This window comes from Caloenas nicobarica, chromosome 11 (assembly GCF_036013445.1).
Source record: "Caloenas nicobarica isolate bCalNic1 chromosome 11, bCalNic1.hap1, whole genome shotgun sequence".
NCBI lineage: Eukaryota > Metazoa > Chordata > Aves > Columbiformes > Columbidae > Caloenas > Caloenas nicobarica.
The window spans coordinates 21,524,056-21,538,999 of record NC_088255.1 but is presented as its reverse complement, the minus strand read 5'-3'; the positions used below and the strand labels follow the sequence as shown (position 1 = coordinate 21,538,999).

General features: G+C 41.3%; 1 protein-coding gene across 1 annotated transcript in view; it reads right to left on the bottom strand.

Annotated features, from left to right (window-relative positions):
• Nucleotides 1–12,351, bottom strand: part of IL17RD (interleukin 17 receptor D) — a 31,475-nt gene extending 19,124 nt beyond the window's left edge. The window contains exon 1 of the mRNA XM_065642672.1: nucleotides 12,229–12,351. Within this exon, the coding sequence (XP_065498744.1) occupies nucleotides 12,229–12,348 (120 nt within the window). The 5' untranslated portion in view covers nucleotides 12,349–12,351. The remainder of the gene's footprint in view (nucleotides 1–12,228) is intronic.
• Nucleotides 12,352–14,944: the final 2,593 nt, after the last annotated feature.

Below are 14,944 nucleotides of genomic sequence, written 5' to 3'. Positions count from 1 at the left end.
AAAATCTGAAATCTCTGAGCCAAGCCCAGGAATTCAGCACAGCAACCCATGGCAGAAAGAGGATCCCAGCTCTTACTTCTCTCATGCCTAAAAAGTTTTCTATAGTTTGCCCTGTCGCACTTAATATTTTAACAACCTTCTGGTGTGAATGTTTGGTAAATTAAAAAAAAAAAAAAAGTCTCCCCAAAAATCAACAGACTAAATATTTTCAGACAACACGCATTTCTCACAAACATCACCGGGATGTGCTGGTCTCAGCCAGCAGCCTGCAGTTCACCAGCAATAAACACAACGCAATAAACCCACCCAAAATACAGCTTTCTGAGGAGACATTCTTGAGGCCATTTCTGAGAACTGCCAGTCTGGGATAAAGTTCATCTCTGAATTCACCTGAGCATCAAGGCTGACTTTCTTCTAGAGTTTTGATTTTCACACCCTGCAAATCCATGTCTTTTGTCCCTAATTACGCTGTTGACCACCTCCTTACACAGAATAGCTTCTGCCACCAAGATTGTTGAGGCTTTTCACAGTGAAAAAGAGGATGAAGACAGAACACATTCAAATATTCCTGTGTGCTCATCTCTCTTCAGTACTTGGATTTCAAAAGCATTAAGTATTGCTAAATCCTACTGTCGGAAAAAAAAATGCAAGGGAATGTGTGTGCTTTAAGTATATCTGTACTGGGAAACTCTTCAGGCATTACATGCTATCAAGTCCAGTAAGGTTTTTATTACTAAAAAAGGGAACCTAAATAAAACTTTTTAAATAGAGATTTAATGTTTCAGGGGTATTGACACTCCAGTCTGACCTCACTCAGTTTCCACTAACAAAAGTCACACCCCATGGATATCACACTTTGTTATACACTTGAACAAGTACAGCAGCTTAAGAGATGCATTTTTCCTCCGTATCTCACGTTAAGTGCTCCTGATAGCCGGCCAAAGCAAAGGTTACACGTTCTATCCGCAGTGTACGCAGCTGGTTCAGAACTGCCATTTTCATACTAATTACCACTATTGACAGGAAATGCGATGGCTGCTAAAACACCGACACAGCCTGTACCACAACCTACTGCCGCTCTAAATTACTTCATTGGTGCCATTTGCTTAACTACTATTTAATCTCTTGCAATATTTTCATTTTAAATCTTTTTCACAAAGGATTGCTCTAGAACCTTGGAGCGCTTTTTGTTCTTGTAATTACGATTAAAATTGGATTATCCAATTTAAAAAGAACTATGGCAAAGAAAATCTCCATCTTGATAACATTTAATTTTTCAGTCAAAGCAGCTTTCTTTTAAATGATAAATTGCCATGCTCACTAACAAATAATAATAGGAAATCACTTCTTGGGACCAAAAGCAAATGCCTGCTGCCCAAACGCAGGCTTGGCACTGGGGCTGCTCTCTCAGGACCTGCTCTGACAAGGCCAGGAATGGGACAAAGCGCATTTCCCCTCAGGAAGAACACCATTGCTGTGCTGCTCTCCAGAAATTCCTCTGGGTTCCACATGAGCAGCACCAATAAGATCCAGACTTGTTCCACACTAAGTCCTTAAAAACTAAAGGAAACCGAAGAGAGGGTATCCTACACTGTCACTACACCCACCTCACTAAAACTGACAGAAAAAAAAAAATAGAATACTGTATCAAAGCCAGAAGCTGTTCAAGTGAAATAAAATTCAGCGAAGATGTCTTTTCTTGCGTGGCATTTCTATTGCGGTAACACACAGAAGATCAGGCCAGGCACCAGCCTGATCCACACGGGGCAGATTTTACAATACCAGTCACAGAGCAGCACCATCCTGTGCTGCTGGATCTGGGCCCTTGGAACCCCACGCATCTCAATAGCTCACTTGCTGCAGTCGGTGTGTAGAAGCAAAGGCTCGACTATAAAAGAAAAAAGACACACGGTTTTTCACATTATAATTTGTGGATTATTTGCTTGAGTTGATTAGTAATAAGGTGTGAGGTTAAGTTATTATAATAGTATAATCAGTGTAACAAGTGCTGATACAAATTTGACAAGAGCAATTTGAAACCTAAATGATAATCTACCGAGGCTTAGGGGGGAAAAAACAAAACAAAACAACAACAAAAAAAAACCCCACAAAACACTTACAAAGTTAATATATAAAACATTTAAGGATGAACAAAGGTCACATTTACAGTAGTAACACGCTGAGCTTTCCACAAGGGATGTTCAAGACACTGAATTACAATCTATGGATCTCACACTTTAAAATACATTTGAAAAGGAGACAACTTGGAGAACTCCGTGAAGCTGGAAGAACCTCATCATCACACAGGAGTTCACACCCTTAACAATCCAACCAATTACACACACAAAGGTTGAGACTTCGAAGCAGTTTGGCCACCACACGGTAACTCATCCAATTGCTGTTGACTTTCCATGTATAGACATTTATCTGAAAATATATAACCACTATTCCTTCTGCCTTGAAAACGTTAAGGGATCAGTACTGATCAACACCAATAACATAAGTAGTGTCTTTACATAAAATCGTATAAAACAAAAAGAAATATTTGAAAAATACTATACTCTACTTAAATAAAATATTTCTATTACGTTGATATTCAGAGAGATTTTTCTGAAATCGGACACTTTCACCCTGGACCATAAGACTGAAGCGATTTGAAATGGAAATATTTCCTGTCCACTCACTGCCAGTTTCTGCTCGCAGAGTGATATAACAGATGACATCCAGTACAATAAATTCTTTTATTAACCATAAACTTGAGACTGCTTTAGGGATTTCAAGTGTTCAGTTTCATGCTGAAAAAATCTAATGTTATCCACAGACCGTCAGCATGTGTAACAAAAACAGAGCCACAGGTTACGCGACTTAGATCAAATTATGAAAAAGCACCCAACTTTTGAATTAAAAAATATTTGAAAGAGCATTTACAATCATTTAACCTGTTATTTTTAAAGAGACACACACACTGATCTTTTTTTCTGTAGGAAACAATAAATTCTAACAAAAAAGTCTCTATACAGAAAGTCCATACCACAAACAAGTTTCCTTCTAGCAGTCATCTTATTGAAGAAGCCAGAACTGTGATGTACGTTTTAAGAACTTAACTATTTCAACACACAGATTGAAAAGTTACACTGAACCTGTAGCTCTCAAACTTCTACTTGACTTTCTATTATCTAAGTTAAACTGAACGTATAAATAGCTCATCCTAAAATGTGGCACAGGAAGATAAATATAATATAAAATATAAAACCCTTTCAGTTTAAACCTTCATCACTGTTAAAATAAAATTACGTTATTGTAGTAAACTGAGAAGTAAATCTGAAGACCAGCAAGTTTCACTTCTCATACAAATTATAACTTACAACAGGAATACCACTTGGATGTGATCGTAAAACATCAACATGGAAACAATTATTTTGTTTGTAGCACCAGAATCTACCCACACCAGAGGGGGACACGGGGTGGTGGAATCACACCTGTAACTACAGATCACACCTGTAACTACAGATCAACTTTCCCCACACAAGCACACAAACTATGGAGTGGACATACTGCCAACTTCTGCAGTTGAACGGAACATCATAAATTATAATTAATCCATATATACCACGTGTAACGTGGCTACACTGAACAGGCGCTGTTCCACGACACCAGGCCTTATTCTGTCGCTTATTTTGTGGCTTTGATTCCTACATTTACTGCCAGGATGTAATAAAAAGAAAGCTCTGTCCTTGCAGCTCATTCTTTACTGAGCTGAATGTCCCATTTTCAAACCTCTGCATGACATTTCACGGCCAGTGGTCCTTATTGAAAAAGAACCCAAAATGAATGGCACGATTAGTGAATTACTCTTAGAAATGCCACTATATGGAGAAACCTAAGCAAGCCCAACCTGCATTATTCCCAGCTAATGAATAAACATAAAGGTTTTGTTGCCATGGACGTCCTGAGGAGGCATGGAATAATAACTTTTCACCTGTTACGGGTCAGGCTCAGTCAGGTGTTTGTTTTGTCTCTTTGATTCTTATTTTAACTTCTTTTGCGGTTAACCTATTACTCCTGTCAGAAGGTAAACTAAGGTAAAGGCAATTATTCAACATCACCAACATAATTTTGGGGGAAAAATGCTGTAACTATCTTGGAATAGATTGTGTTATTGATTCTTTGAAAAGCACCTTAGCTAAATATTTTGTATTACAGAACAGAAAAAGCAAAACATTAGACATTCTTTTATAACAAATGTATTCTTTTGTAACAAATATTCATATATGCTCAGTATACTAACTTCAAGCTCTTTTGATGAGATACTTTTTTTGAAGGTATCTAAATGAAGACACCTCAAGGGCGGGAATTTTAAAACTACGTGAACAGTCACACAGAACACTGACTCAATCACCAGCTGAGCTGAGGGATGTCCTGCCCCCGCCAGCCCCGGGCTCTCCCTCCATTCTGTGGTTCACTTCGGAACACACACTTAACACAACCGCTGGGGAACCCCACTTTACCCATGTCATACAAACAACCCAGTTGAGAAAATTAAATAAAATTAAATTAAATACATATCTACAGGGGGATCCTTTCCATGCCAACTGTTTGAATAATGTGATTTACAATGCTGCCCACGAACAGGTGCATTAAAACAGGAGGGGAGGGGAGGGCCAACAGCAACACCCAAGTGGGAGGAAAAGCAGATGGGAGTGAAAATTTTTCACTAACCAGCTTCGCTGCTGAGTCAATATAAAATGTAACTACACCCTGGGCCACAAAAGAGAACAAATCCCCTCGGAAGTTAATGGGAATTAGGGCACTCCATTCTTTTTCTGAATCCCACCCCAAGCCTCTAAGGATCTGCTCGCACTTCCAGGGTGAAGCTTAAATTGCCCGTTTATACTCCACATCCCACAGCCTGCAAGGGGAAGCCCAGCATAAAACTGACAACTTGGCTACCGAGGTTTGGGATCCAGCGACGCACCCGTCCTGGGCTGGACCTGAACCCCATCCAGCCTTATCGCTCACAGTCCATCGCACAACTTACTGGTTCCAACTTCCACCCTCAGTTCGCTACTACTGCCTGAAATTAGGGGCAAGACCAGACTAAGAGATAACACTGATCCCCCCAGAAAACGGAGTCTTGCCACTCGTTTTAACATGTAGGGTTTTAGCTCTTTAAAGAAAACAAAACAAAACCAACAGAAACAAAAATCACTCAACAAAATTTTTAATATTCCACGTTCAAAAGGAAAACAGCCTGGGTGCTGCTTCCACAAGTAGATAGAGACCTGCATATAATCGTTGTATAAAATAAAGAGATAGTGTGATTATCAGAAGTCTCTAAAGTTGTATTTTTAATGTTTCCTGATTCCAGGCCAGTCACACCTGGAACACACGTGTTTATCTGTGCAGCCCAGAGCTTCCAGTTTTAACAGTTTAGAAGATTTACTGTTTTGACCTAAACATTCTTATATTTCGCCTTCCTACTAGCTAAACTAAATTCACGCAAAATTTTAACCTGCATTATTTAAAAAATATTTGTATTTTAGCCTGTAAAATCGAAATTATAAAAAGGTGACTTTTACAAATCTTGTTGGAACTTTATATGCAAATAGACGAAACTGAACTTCACTATGGATATGCAAAAAAACCCACTTCCTTTCATGAATCCCAGAATCTAACCTAATAGCTCGTTTTAATCTTGGAGATCTACAACTTTAAAGGAAAATATCAGAAACATACACCAATATTTTTATGTTATAAATACAAAACTCAAAAAAATAAGTTCATCTTATAAAGGTAGGGTGTATTTTAAGTGACACATTATGAGTTTGGGATTCCCATGGGGGACTAAAATCCTCCATTTGAAAATACAAAGCGAAATTAATTAGAAAACACAGTTAGAGTGGAAGGTATTCTTGCAAAGAGTTCTCAGAAAGGATCACCTTGAATGCGTTTGATGCTGAGGAGACGCCATAAGTTTTCTTCACACAAAAGCAGCCATCAGCAGAGCACAACCAGATGTTTGGGTTTCTTTTCTTAGTTTTTGGAAACCTCTGTGACCTCCCTCAAATTAAAAAAAGGGAATAGCATTTTTAAAGCCACAGGAGCTATCATTAGTGAAGCATTCTGAGGATTTTCATTAATTCATAGCCAGCCAACCAGGAATTTTCCCACAGCCGTACACAAAAAAAGTCAGCGAAGTCACTGATTGCTTGGTTGGACCTGAATGTGGCCAGAGGCGAGATCAGAAATATCCAGTCCCTCCCACTGATAGGAGAGGGAAGAACATAGGGAAGGTCAGAAATTAAAATCCAAGTCTGCCCACCAACCATGAGGAAAATGCAGCATTTCCGTATTACGGCGGGTATAGAAATGGTTATTATACACAGTTTTGTGAGGCAAGAAAATCAAATTGATAGATAGAAATCAATTATTTGGAAACGTTTAACCGCAGAACGTGGGGTTGCAACAGAACTACATGTCTATCATCTCCTCCACATTGCAGCCTTAAAATGTAGTTGCATGTAGTAATATCCACAGTGTGTAGGAACTTACGACCTGACACACATTTACTTGGAGCTCTTTGAACTCCGCACGCTCATTTGTCCCTTATAGTTCCTGTCAGCCCAGGGTTCCAGCACAGAGGAGCTTGTGCTTTCAGTGCCAGATCAGAACACAAAGGTTACAGAAAACAGAACACACTTAACAGCAGCACCCCTGGCGACACTGCAACCATCTCTGCGTTGCTGCGTTGTGCTCTGTTCAGGATTTGTGACGGAAAAGGCCGGTACAGGCGAGCGGACCCGGTGCTGCCATCGCGGAGCAGCTGCCAGCGCAGAGATGGTCACTGAACGGCCACCCTGCCCTGGCACATCAACAAGACGTGTTGACAAACCTGATCCCATCGGTCACCAACACACAACCCTCATCCTGGGGAATTAACCAGCACAGACGGTTCCGAGTTTGCACCTCCAGGCCTGCAGGAAGGGGGACAACGCCGGGACAAAGCGACCTCTCCCATTTATTTGGGCACATCAGGATAAGCAGCACGAGTGATGCGCCCCCAAACCAGGTTTACTGTCTTGCTGAGTAACGGCCCAAGAGCAGATCCATAAGAATAAGAAAAATAAAGGGTGCTCGTGCACGATTGTAAAATGCTACATGCATAAAAGGATAAAATCATTATTCAAGCTTGCACTTAAGTTTTGATCCTTAGAGTCTCACATTACCATAACCTAAAATTAAGTACTTAATATGCATTCTTCTAGACATACTCCCTTATTTTAAGTTACTGTAAGTTGCATTTCCATAAAATAATTTTTCATAATTAATATAGGGAGAAGAGTATAACAAACATTCATGTATTTGATAAAACTTTGTTTCTAAGTCTGATGTATTTATGCATGATGTTATTTTTTAAATTAAGAACAACACATGGTATAGAAACATCAGCATTAACCTAACATTTCAGAAAAAAATATATTTCAAATACACTTCATTATGCTGGCAGTAGTGTATATAAAACCAAAGCAATACACTTAAAAACCACTCTTGAAATTAGAAATGGCATTAAAGCTCTAATAATACCTCACACTCCCCTTATCTTGTTTGCTTCTTAAAAACATGCTAAATTTATGGATAAAATTAAGCCTTTGAGCAGAATTAAGCAGGCAAGTTCACATCAAAGCTTTGTTTCATCATCTCTAGACTGATCTGTTGGGAAAGACAGCTGGTCCTTATTAAACACCCTTTAAACGTTGCAGTTTTAATTAAGTAACATCCATGTTACACTGACATTACCAAATAATAAACTAAAGAAAAGCTGGTATCGTCTAATCACAACTGCTTAACATCTTTTCACCAGTGGACTACAAAGTATTAATCTATTAAAGCAGAACTTGTTCTTTAATAAGTGTCTCAAGATCTTAAATTCCCAAGCCTGTTACAGTAGTTCCTACACCTCTGCTCACACAAAAGCACACTTGGGAGAGGCAAGGACTGGAGCCTGACATCTAAAGTAGGGCCATGATCTGGAGAGGAAATCAATCAAAGCTGTGATAGTCTGGAGAGACTTCAGATGTAGAAACCTTGTTAGGTCAACAGCTTATAAATTAGCATCACAGTCCCACTGTGTGTCGAGCTGTGTGTTTGAATGGTCTTTCTGAAAAGAGAGCATTTAAACTGTGTGGCTTCATAGTTCTTGAAGAAACACTCATCTGCTTATTTAAACACTCACATACTCGGGCTGCTTTGTGCATTTTTACACTAACTTGAATATAGGCAGACTGTCACCAACACTTTTGGACAACAGAGTAAAAGTGGGGTCACTTTATTTGCTATATTACTTGATAAATCAAAAAAAAAAAAACCACCCCAAAAAACCAAAACAAACCCCAATCCTGGAGCGATGTTGAAGCCAAATTCTGAGCTACACCAAGTACCGCAGACGCCTCCGTGCGTGGCTGCCCATGCCTGCACAGCCCCGCGCCCAACACGCTGCCGGCGCCGCAGAGAAACACACCAACCTGCAGATGACACATCAATGCTAAAACGCTATCACATTGTTCTACTTGCCAGTGTAGAGAAATCTAGTGATTCTAAAAGTTCAGAAAAAGCGGAGGCTACAGAACCGCTGGCATCTGGTCTGCAGAGCTTCTGAGCAGCTCCGGAGCTGTCCTGGATTAACGCAGCCCCGCTGGCAAACACCACCCCGGGCTTCACCTCAGCTGGTTCTGCCCAATACCCTCACAAATTTTAAATACTCTGCAAGAGAAAAAATTATTATTTTTTTTAAACTGTAGGAAAAGAGTAAGAAATCAAAGGAGGAATTTAAACTCCAGTAAATTATTTCTTAAAATTTCACAAGGTATTCATCCTCCTAAATAAAGTTTCTAAAACATACATTTAACTGGGAAAATTATTTCAGTATGATTTAGCTCAGTGCTTAGAAAAACCCTGGCTGTAGAGAATGAGCGTGTGTTGGGAAGGATGATCGAGGAGATAAATGTGGGGACACAGCAGGATGAGCCTAAAGAAAAATGAAACAGGCAGAGCCCTGAGAGTGGAACAGTAGGAAACTGGCACCTTCAGAGTCCTGTTGTCAAAGGGAAAAGGAAATAATTTAGAAAGCTCCTTAAATAAAGAGCACAGAAGATGACGCTGGGAGAACTTTAGGGAACAGAGACCCTGGTATGTCTGATGAGCTTTGCGTAGCAAAGATGTTTGGGAAAGATGTTTGCTAAAATGCTGTATTATTTATTTTTTCTCATCATACGGTCTCATTAAATTTAAGTTTTATACTGAACACGGTTCAGTTCCAGGAACTTCAGAGGAATTAAGCATATGAAAAAAATTACTCATGTGTGTAGTCCCATTAGAATCTACAGAACAACTGGAGAGTAAAGTTGCTCATGTGTTTAACACTGAATAAATGAATCTGAAATATATTCAAATCATCATTAGAGCCCAACTCTGTCTTCCCTGTACACCTCATGGCCTGTTTACAGGATGAAAAAAATTCAGAGAGTACTTTTCCAGAATAGCTCCCCATGTGGACAAACTTATCCTAGATTAGAAGAGGCCCTTCCCTGATGTATTTTTTCTGGATACAGGTATGCATACGATGCAGTAAGACTATCCATATGGAAAGCTACTTGCAATGCTATTCTGCTTTAAGGAAATATTCTACCTTAATCTGAAATAACATTAAGTGTAGGAATACATTAACATTACTGTTAAACATCAATGAAAGAAATCCTAGACTTCGCAAAGTCAAATTCAAAAATCCTGGATCCGCTGAAATCACTGATAATTCTTTGCAACAGTAATGTTGTTACTTGTCCTGATATTAACTGTCTTCCTGCTGCAGTCTTATGTTGAGCTTGCAAGACAAATGCCAAAGTATTCACAAAGAAGGTGATGCATACAGACATATACTTTGTGATGGAAGCTGTAAAATAAATAAATAAATAAATAATCCCATCTAAAGACTTTAGTTTTAAAAACATCGGCTACTAAGAATCATTTCAGGAGCTTCAAATACTTCCTCATCCCATTCTTTTACCCGTAGTCCAGGAATATGCTCATTAAGTCAAGCTTTTACTGCTACAAAATAATGAGGAAACTTAAAACTGCATTTTGTAGGGTGAAAGGAAAATTATCATTGCTTGTATAAATGTACCAAGATGGAAAACAGAGTTTCAAAAACAACACTCGAATAATAAAAAAGATTCATGAGGGGTGGGAAGTATACCACATGTTTAGCAGAGGAAAATATCCAACATGTGTTATCTAAAAGTACATACAGACACCCAGCTATCTACATCTTCTTTCTCCTTAAACAACTATTAAAAGTTAATTCATATTTTTCTAGACTATTCCTGCCATTGAGAATTACCTCAATTCAACTGCTTCATTTAATGTTTGCTAGACACTTCTACTTTACGTCGAACGTTAAGATTCATTCATGCCCTTAACACACATGAATTAGACACTACTTATAAATAACCTGCAATAAGAATATCTATTTGAATAGGATACAATTACTGCAGGGCTTGTGTCTTTTCAATCAGTCAGTGTCCCTGCAGGGTTCAGAGTGGCAGAGGGGAAGTGGCCTGTGGTTAAACAGAGGAAATACCAAGGAATTTTAATAGAGCAAATAGTCTTTTTACTTCCTACAGGGTCCTACTTCAAAGGGAACCCCGCTCCAGAGCAGACAATGTGTTAGAGGGGCCATCACTCATTTAATCGTGTGTCAAGTCTACTCAGAACTGACATGCAGAGCAAGATAAATACCACATAACTGGGACAATAGGTACCATCCTGCAGTCAGGACTCCGATAAATGCTGCCCTGCCCGGATCACACAGGCAATCATATGCAAAACCGGTATTAGAAAACCACACTATGAAGTTATAACTAAACAATCAGACAAGATATTTCATACATTGGCTAGGGAAGGCTGAACTTGAAGCTGAAAATATAATAAAACCAGAAAGTAGTACAAATATTTAACAAGCTAAAATGTTACATGTTGTGAGCAATAAAGACAAAGAGGGGTTTATGCTAATTAGGAGCGTAACTTCTACTGATCAACAGGCCAGCCAAAGTAATTTTGTTAATAATTGGATGTTATGGCACATTCAGGTTTAATAAACACGACAACATCAATTATGTAAGCAAAAATAAAACAGATACAAACTGCTTCTGCATATTTCTGTAAACGTCAAAATACACCCATCAAGTGTTATGATTTTTATAAGTGATAATTTGCTGAATAGCTGACAGAAAACTTGAGAGAAATATATCCAGTGGTCGTTATGAGCATGTGGACTGTCCTGCCTAGTCCTGGTGAAACACAATAGACACACTGAGCCAAAACATTTTATTCCTAATTCTCAGTTAAAAAGACCTGATAGGGGAATCTAAAACTTCAACAGCTCCATCCAACGCAAAGATTAAAGTCTTATTATCAGGGATTGAAGTTTGTTTTTCCCCACTCTTCTTTTACACATTTTCCAACGCTTTTGCCTTTCTAAACTATGCCCCACAAACTTCTGAACTGTGTGTTGCAGCAACATTCTCAAAAGATCTGATCTGAAACCAAGTAAATCCTTAGTGACAGTCTAACAAAAAGGAAAAGCAATGAAAGTCAGTTGTGTTCCCTCCGGTGTTCTGGACCCCCGCGCTTCAACTACGTTTGTAACCAGACATCAGGAAAGAGGAAATAACAAAAACACACGACCCGAAAATTATTTTAAATTATCAAAAAAGGAAAAGCAATCGAGAAAAAACTGACAGCAAAACGCCAGAAACAGGAACAAAAGGCAAAGACTCGTAACAAAATGGTTATCACCTTCCTCCCCCCTCCCGTAAATTTCCTACATCCTCTGTATAACGATCAGGCCCGGAGCTCAGACCCCAAGCCGGCCTCGAATCATTAAAATAACAAAGCCCAAGTGATGGTTTTTCTCCTCCAGGTCTGCTCGGGGAAGGGCAGAGCGCTGGTGCCACCGGACCCGGCGAGTGACCGAGTCACTTTCTGCTCACAGATGCGAGAAACCAACAAATCCCCCTTCCCGGGAAATGCCTCCCGGACCAGAAAAGCCCCCAAGCTGGAAAACTCTCAGCATCCCCCCACCCCCCCCCCCCCCCAAAAAAAAAAAAAAAAAAAAATCAAACTGCAAAAACTCCACCGATGCAAGGAGCGGGGGGAACATCGCCCCTTACTCACCCTCGCTCCGCAAGCATCGGAAGCTGAGCCCCTCCTGCCGCCGGCTGCTCCAGCGAGCCGGGGAGCGGCGAGGAAGAGAAGGAGGAGGACGAAGGAGCCGAAACGCAGCCCCGCTGCCATGGTCTGAATTGCGGAGCGAAGGGAACCGGGGGCGGAGGGGCCGGCGGGGCATGCGCGGCCGGGGGCGGCCGCTCCGGGGGCGGGGGAGCGGCGGCTCCGGGGGCGGGGGTCCCCCCGCCCCCGGAGCCGCCGCTCCCCCGCCCCCGGAGCGGCCGCCCCATCTGAACACCGATAGGTGTGTTCATGAGAAGGAGACTCCACACCCTCCCTGGGCAGCCTGGTCCAGGCTCTGGCACCCTCACTGGGAAGAAGTTTCTTCTTAAATTTAAATGGAACCTCCTGTGTTCTAGTTTATACCCACTGTCCTATCATTGGTTGTCACCGAGAAGAGCCTGGCTCCATCCTCCTGACCCTCTGCCCTTTACATATTGATAAACATTAACGAGGTCACCCCTCAGTCTCCTCTTCTCCAAGCTCAAGAGCCCCAGCTCCTCAGCTTTTCCTCACACGGGAGATGCTCCACTCCCTTCAGCATCTTTGTGGCTGCGCTGGACTCTCTCCAGCAGTTCCCTGTCCTTCTGGAACTGAGGGGCCCAGAACTGGACACAATATTCCAGATGTGGTCTCACCAGGGCAGAGCAGAGGGGCAGGAGAACCTCTCTCGACCCACTGACCACCCCCTTTCTAATCCCCCCAGGTCCCATTGCCCTTCCTGGCCACAAGGGCACAGTGCTGGCTCATGGTCATCCTGCTGTCTCCAGGACCTCCAGGTCCCTTTCCCCTACACTGCTCTCCAACAGCTCGTTCCCCAACTTATACTGGAATCTGGGGTTGCTCCTGCTCAGATGTAAGACTCTACACTTGCCCTTGTTATATTTTGTTAAATCAAACGAAGAACCAGAAAGCGAACCCAGCCTGGGCCGTAGGGACCAGCAGCCTTGGCCAAGGTAGCGCTGAGGGCCGGCGGGACACGTCCCCATGCCAGCACCTTTCCCCAGGGACATCAGCGGGTTCGTGCTGCCTTCCTGGAAAACACCTTATCACCCTTCCCGATCTATATCTCCGATCCAGTTACTGCACTGTGGAGATGGATGCTGCCCATGGCAACCCATGGATTTTGGCTTCTTTTTCCCCACAGGCAAGAGAGAAGTGCCACTGCACTGACAAGACTGATGTGCACGAAACCACCGTGGCACAGCAGCAGCTGCCATGGGCACCAGCAGCACCCAGAAAGCAGCAAAATGCTTGGTCTTATTTACCAGCACCTCAAACTTGGCAAAGATGTCTCCTGACAAAATCAGCGTTGATGCCTCCTTCCCAACAGTCCAGCTTAACCTAATAACAAAGTGACACATCTGAAACAAAAAAGTATCTCCACCCTGCCACCATGTCCAGCTTATTAACATGGATGAACTGACCAAACACAGAAATATTTCATTGCTTTGAATGCATTTAGAATTTCCACTGAAATCTTTTGTGGAAAAGGGTAGGGGAAAGGTGGGAATCAAGCAACAACAATTAACATTTTTAGCTGGAATCTCTACACCGCTGCTAGCTAATACAAGAGCAAAAGCAACTGTGGGGACTCTGCTTTTCTGTAGGCTCTTTAGTCCTTTTTACAGCAGTTTCTTGTTTCCAAATAGTATAGAATGCACAATATTCAAAAGTCATGGGTATCAGTATCATGCAATGTACAGCTGGTTTTGGTTGCCACTCTCCCTTCTTGCTTAAAGCTAAAGAACACATTTTTTTTTCCTTCCCTCTTCTGAGCAGCTGGTCCCAGATGGAGGGAACAGTGAGAACCCAGCAGTTCCTATAAAAACATGAAAACTCATGGAATAAAAAGTTCTGAGAATATGGTTAAAAATTCCCTACCAAATTTTTATATCGTTCAGCAAAAATTCCTTCTTAGACTTGGAAGCTGTATGCTCCATCCATACTTCATATTTCTAGCACTGAAATCTCTCCCAAGAGAGACTGAACTTGACTGCAGGAGGAGTTATGAAAACAGCTCACTTTGGGGCCAGAAAGCACCAAAAAGTGTTCAGCTGAGTCAGACAATCGCGACTATTGCAACATCACACTGCCGTTCTACACACCACGCACCGTTAGAGACTGAGGATGAGCTGCCGTGAGCCAAGCAGCCAGAATGCAGCGTCTCAGAAACCTTTGACAGGTCTGGAATCACAAAGTACCATCTTGTTCTCCATGGAAGCACAAATAAGATGCCAGAACAGAAAAGCTGCAATGTGAGGGTCTTCTCCAACTTCACTGGACAGATACTGGAAGGTGGAAAACCGGATCTTTTGAAAATAACCACTTATACTAAAGTGTCCCATTTACATGCAGATGGTTTACCTGTGGAATGAACAATGAAACACAAAAAGGAGAAAGAAAGATCTCCCGCTATCAAAGCCTAAGAACAAAATTAGGAAGTATGAAATGGATGTGGACACTCCCAACAATGGCATGAACACTCCCACCAGTGTCAAGGGTCTCAAAAATTCTATGCGGATGGAATCTTTCATATTATAACATGCCATAGTTTCAAAAGACCTGGCTAAGTTCAAGTGAAAGATTATCAACTGACAAGACAGTGACTCCAGACCGTAACATTACACTGAAATTTGAATCAAACCTATCTACTGTTACGAAT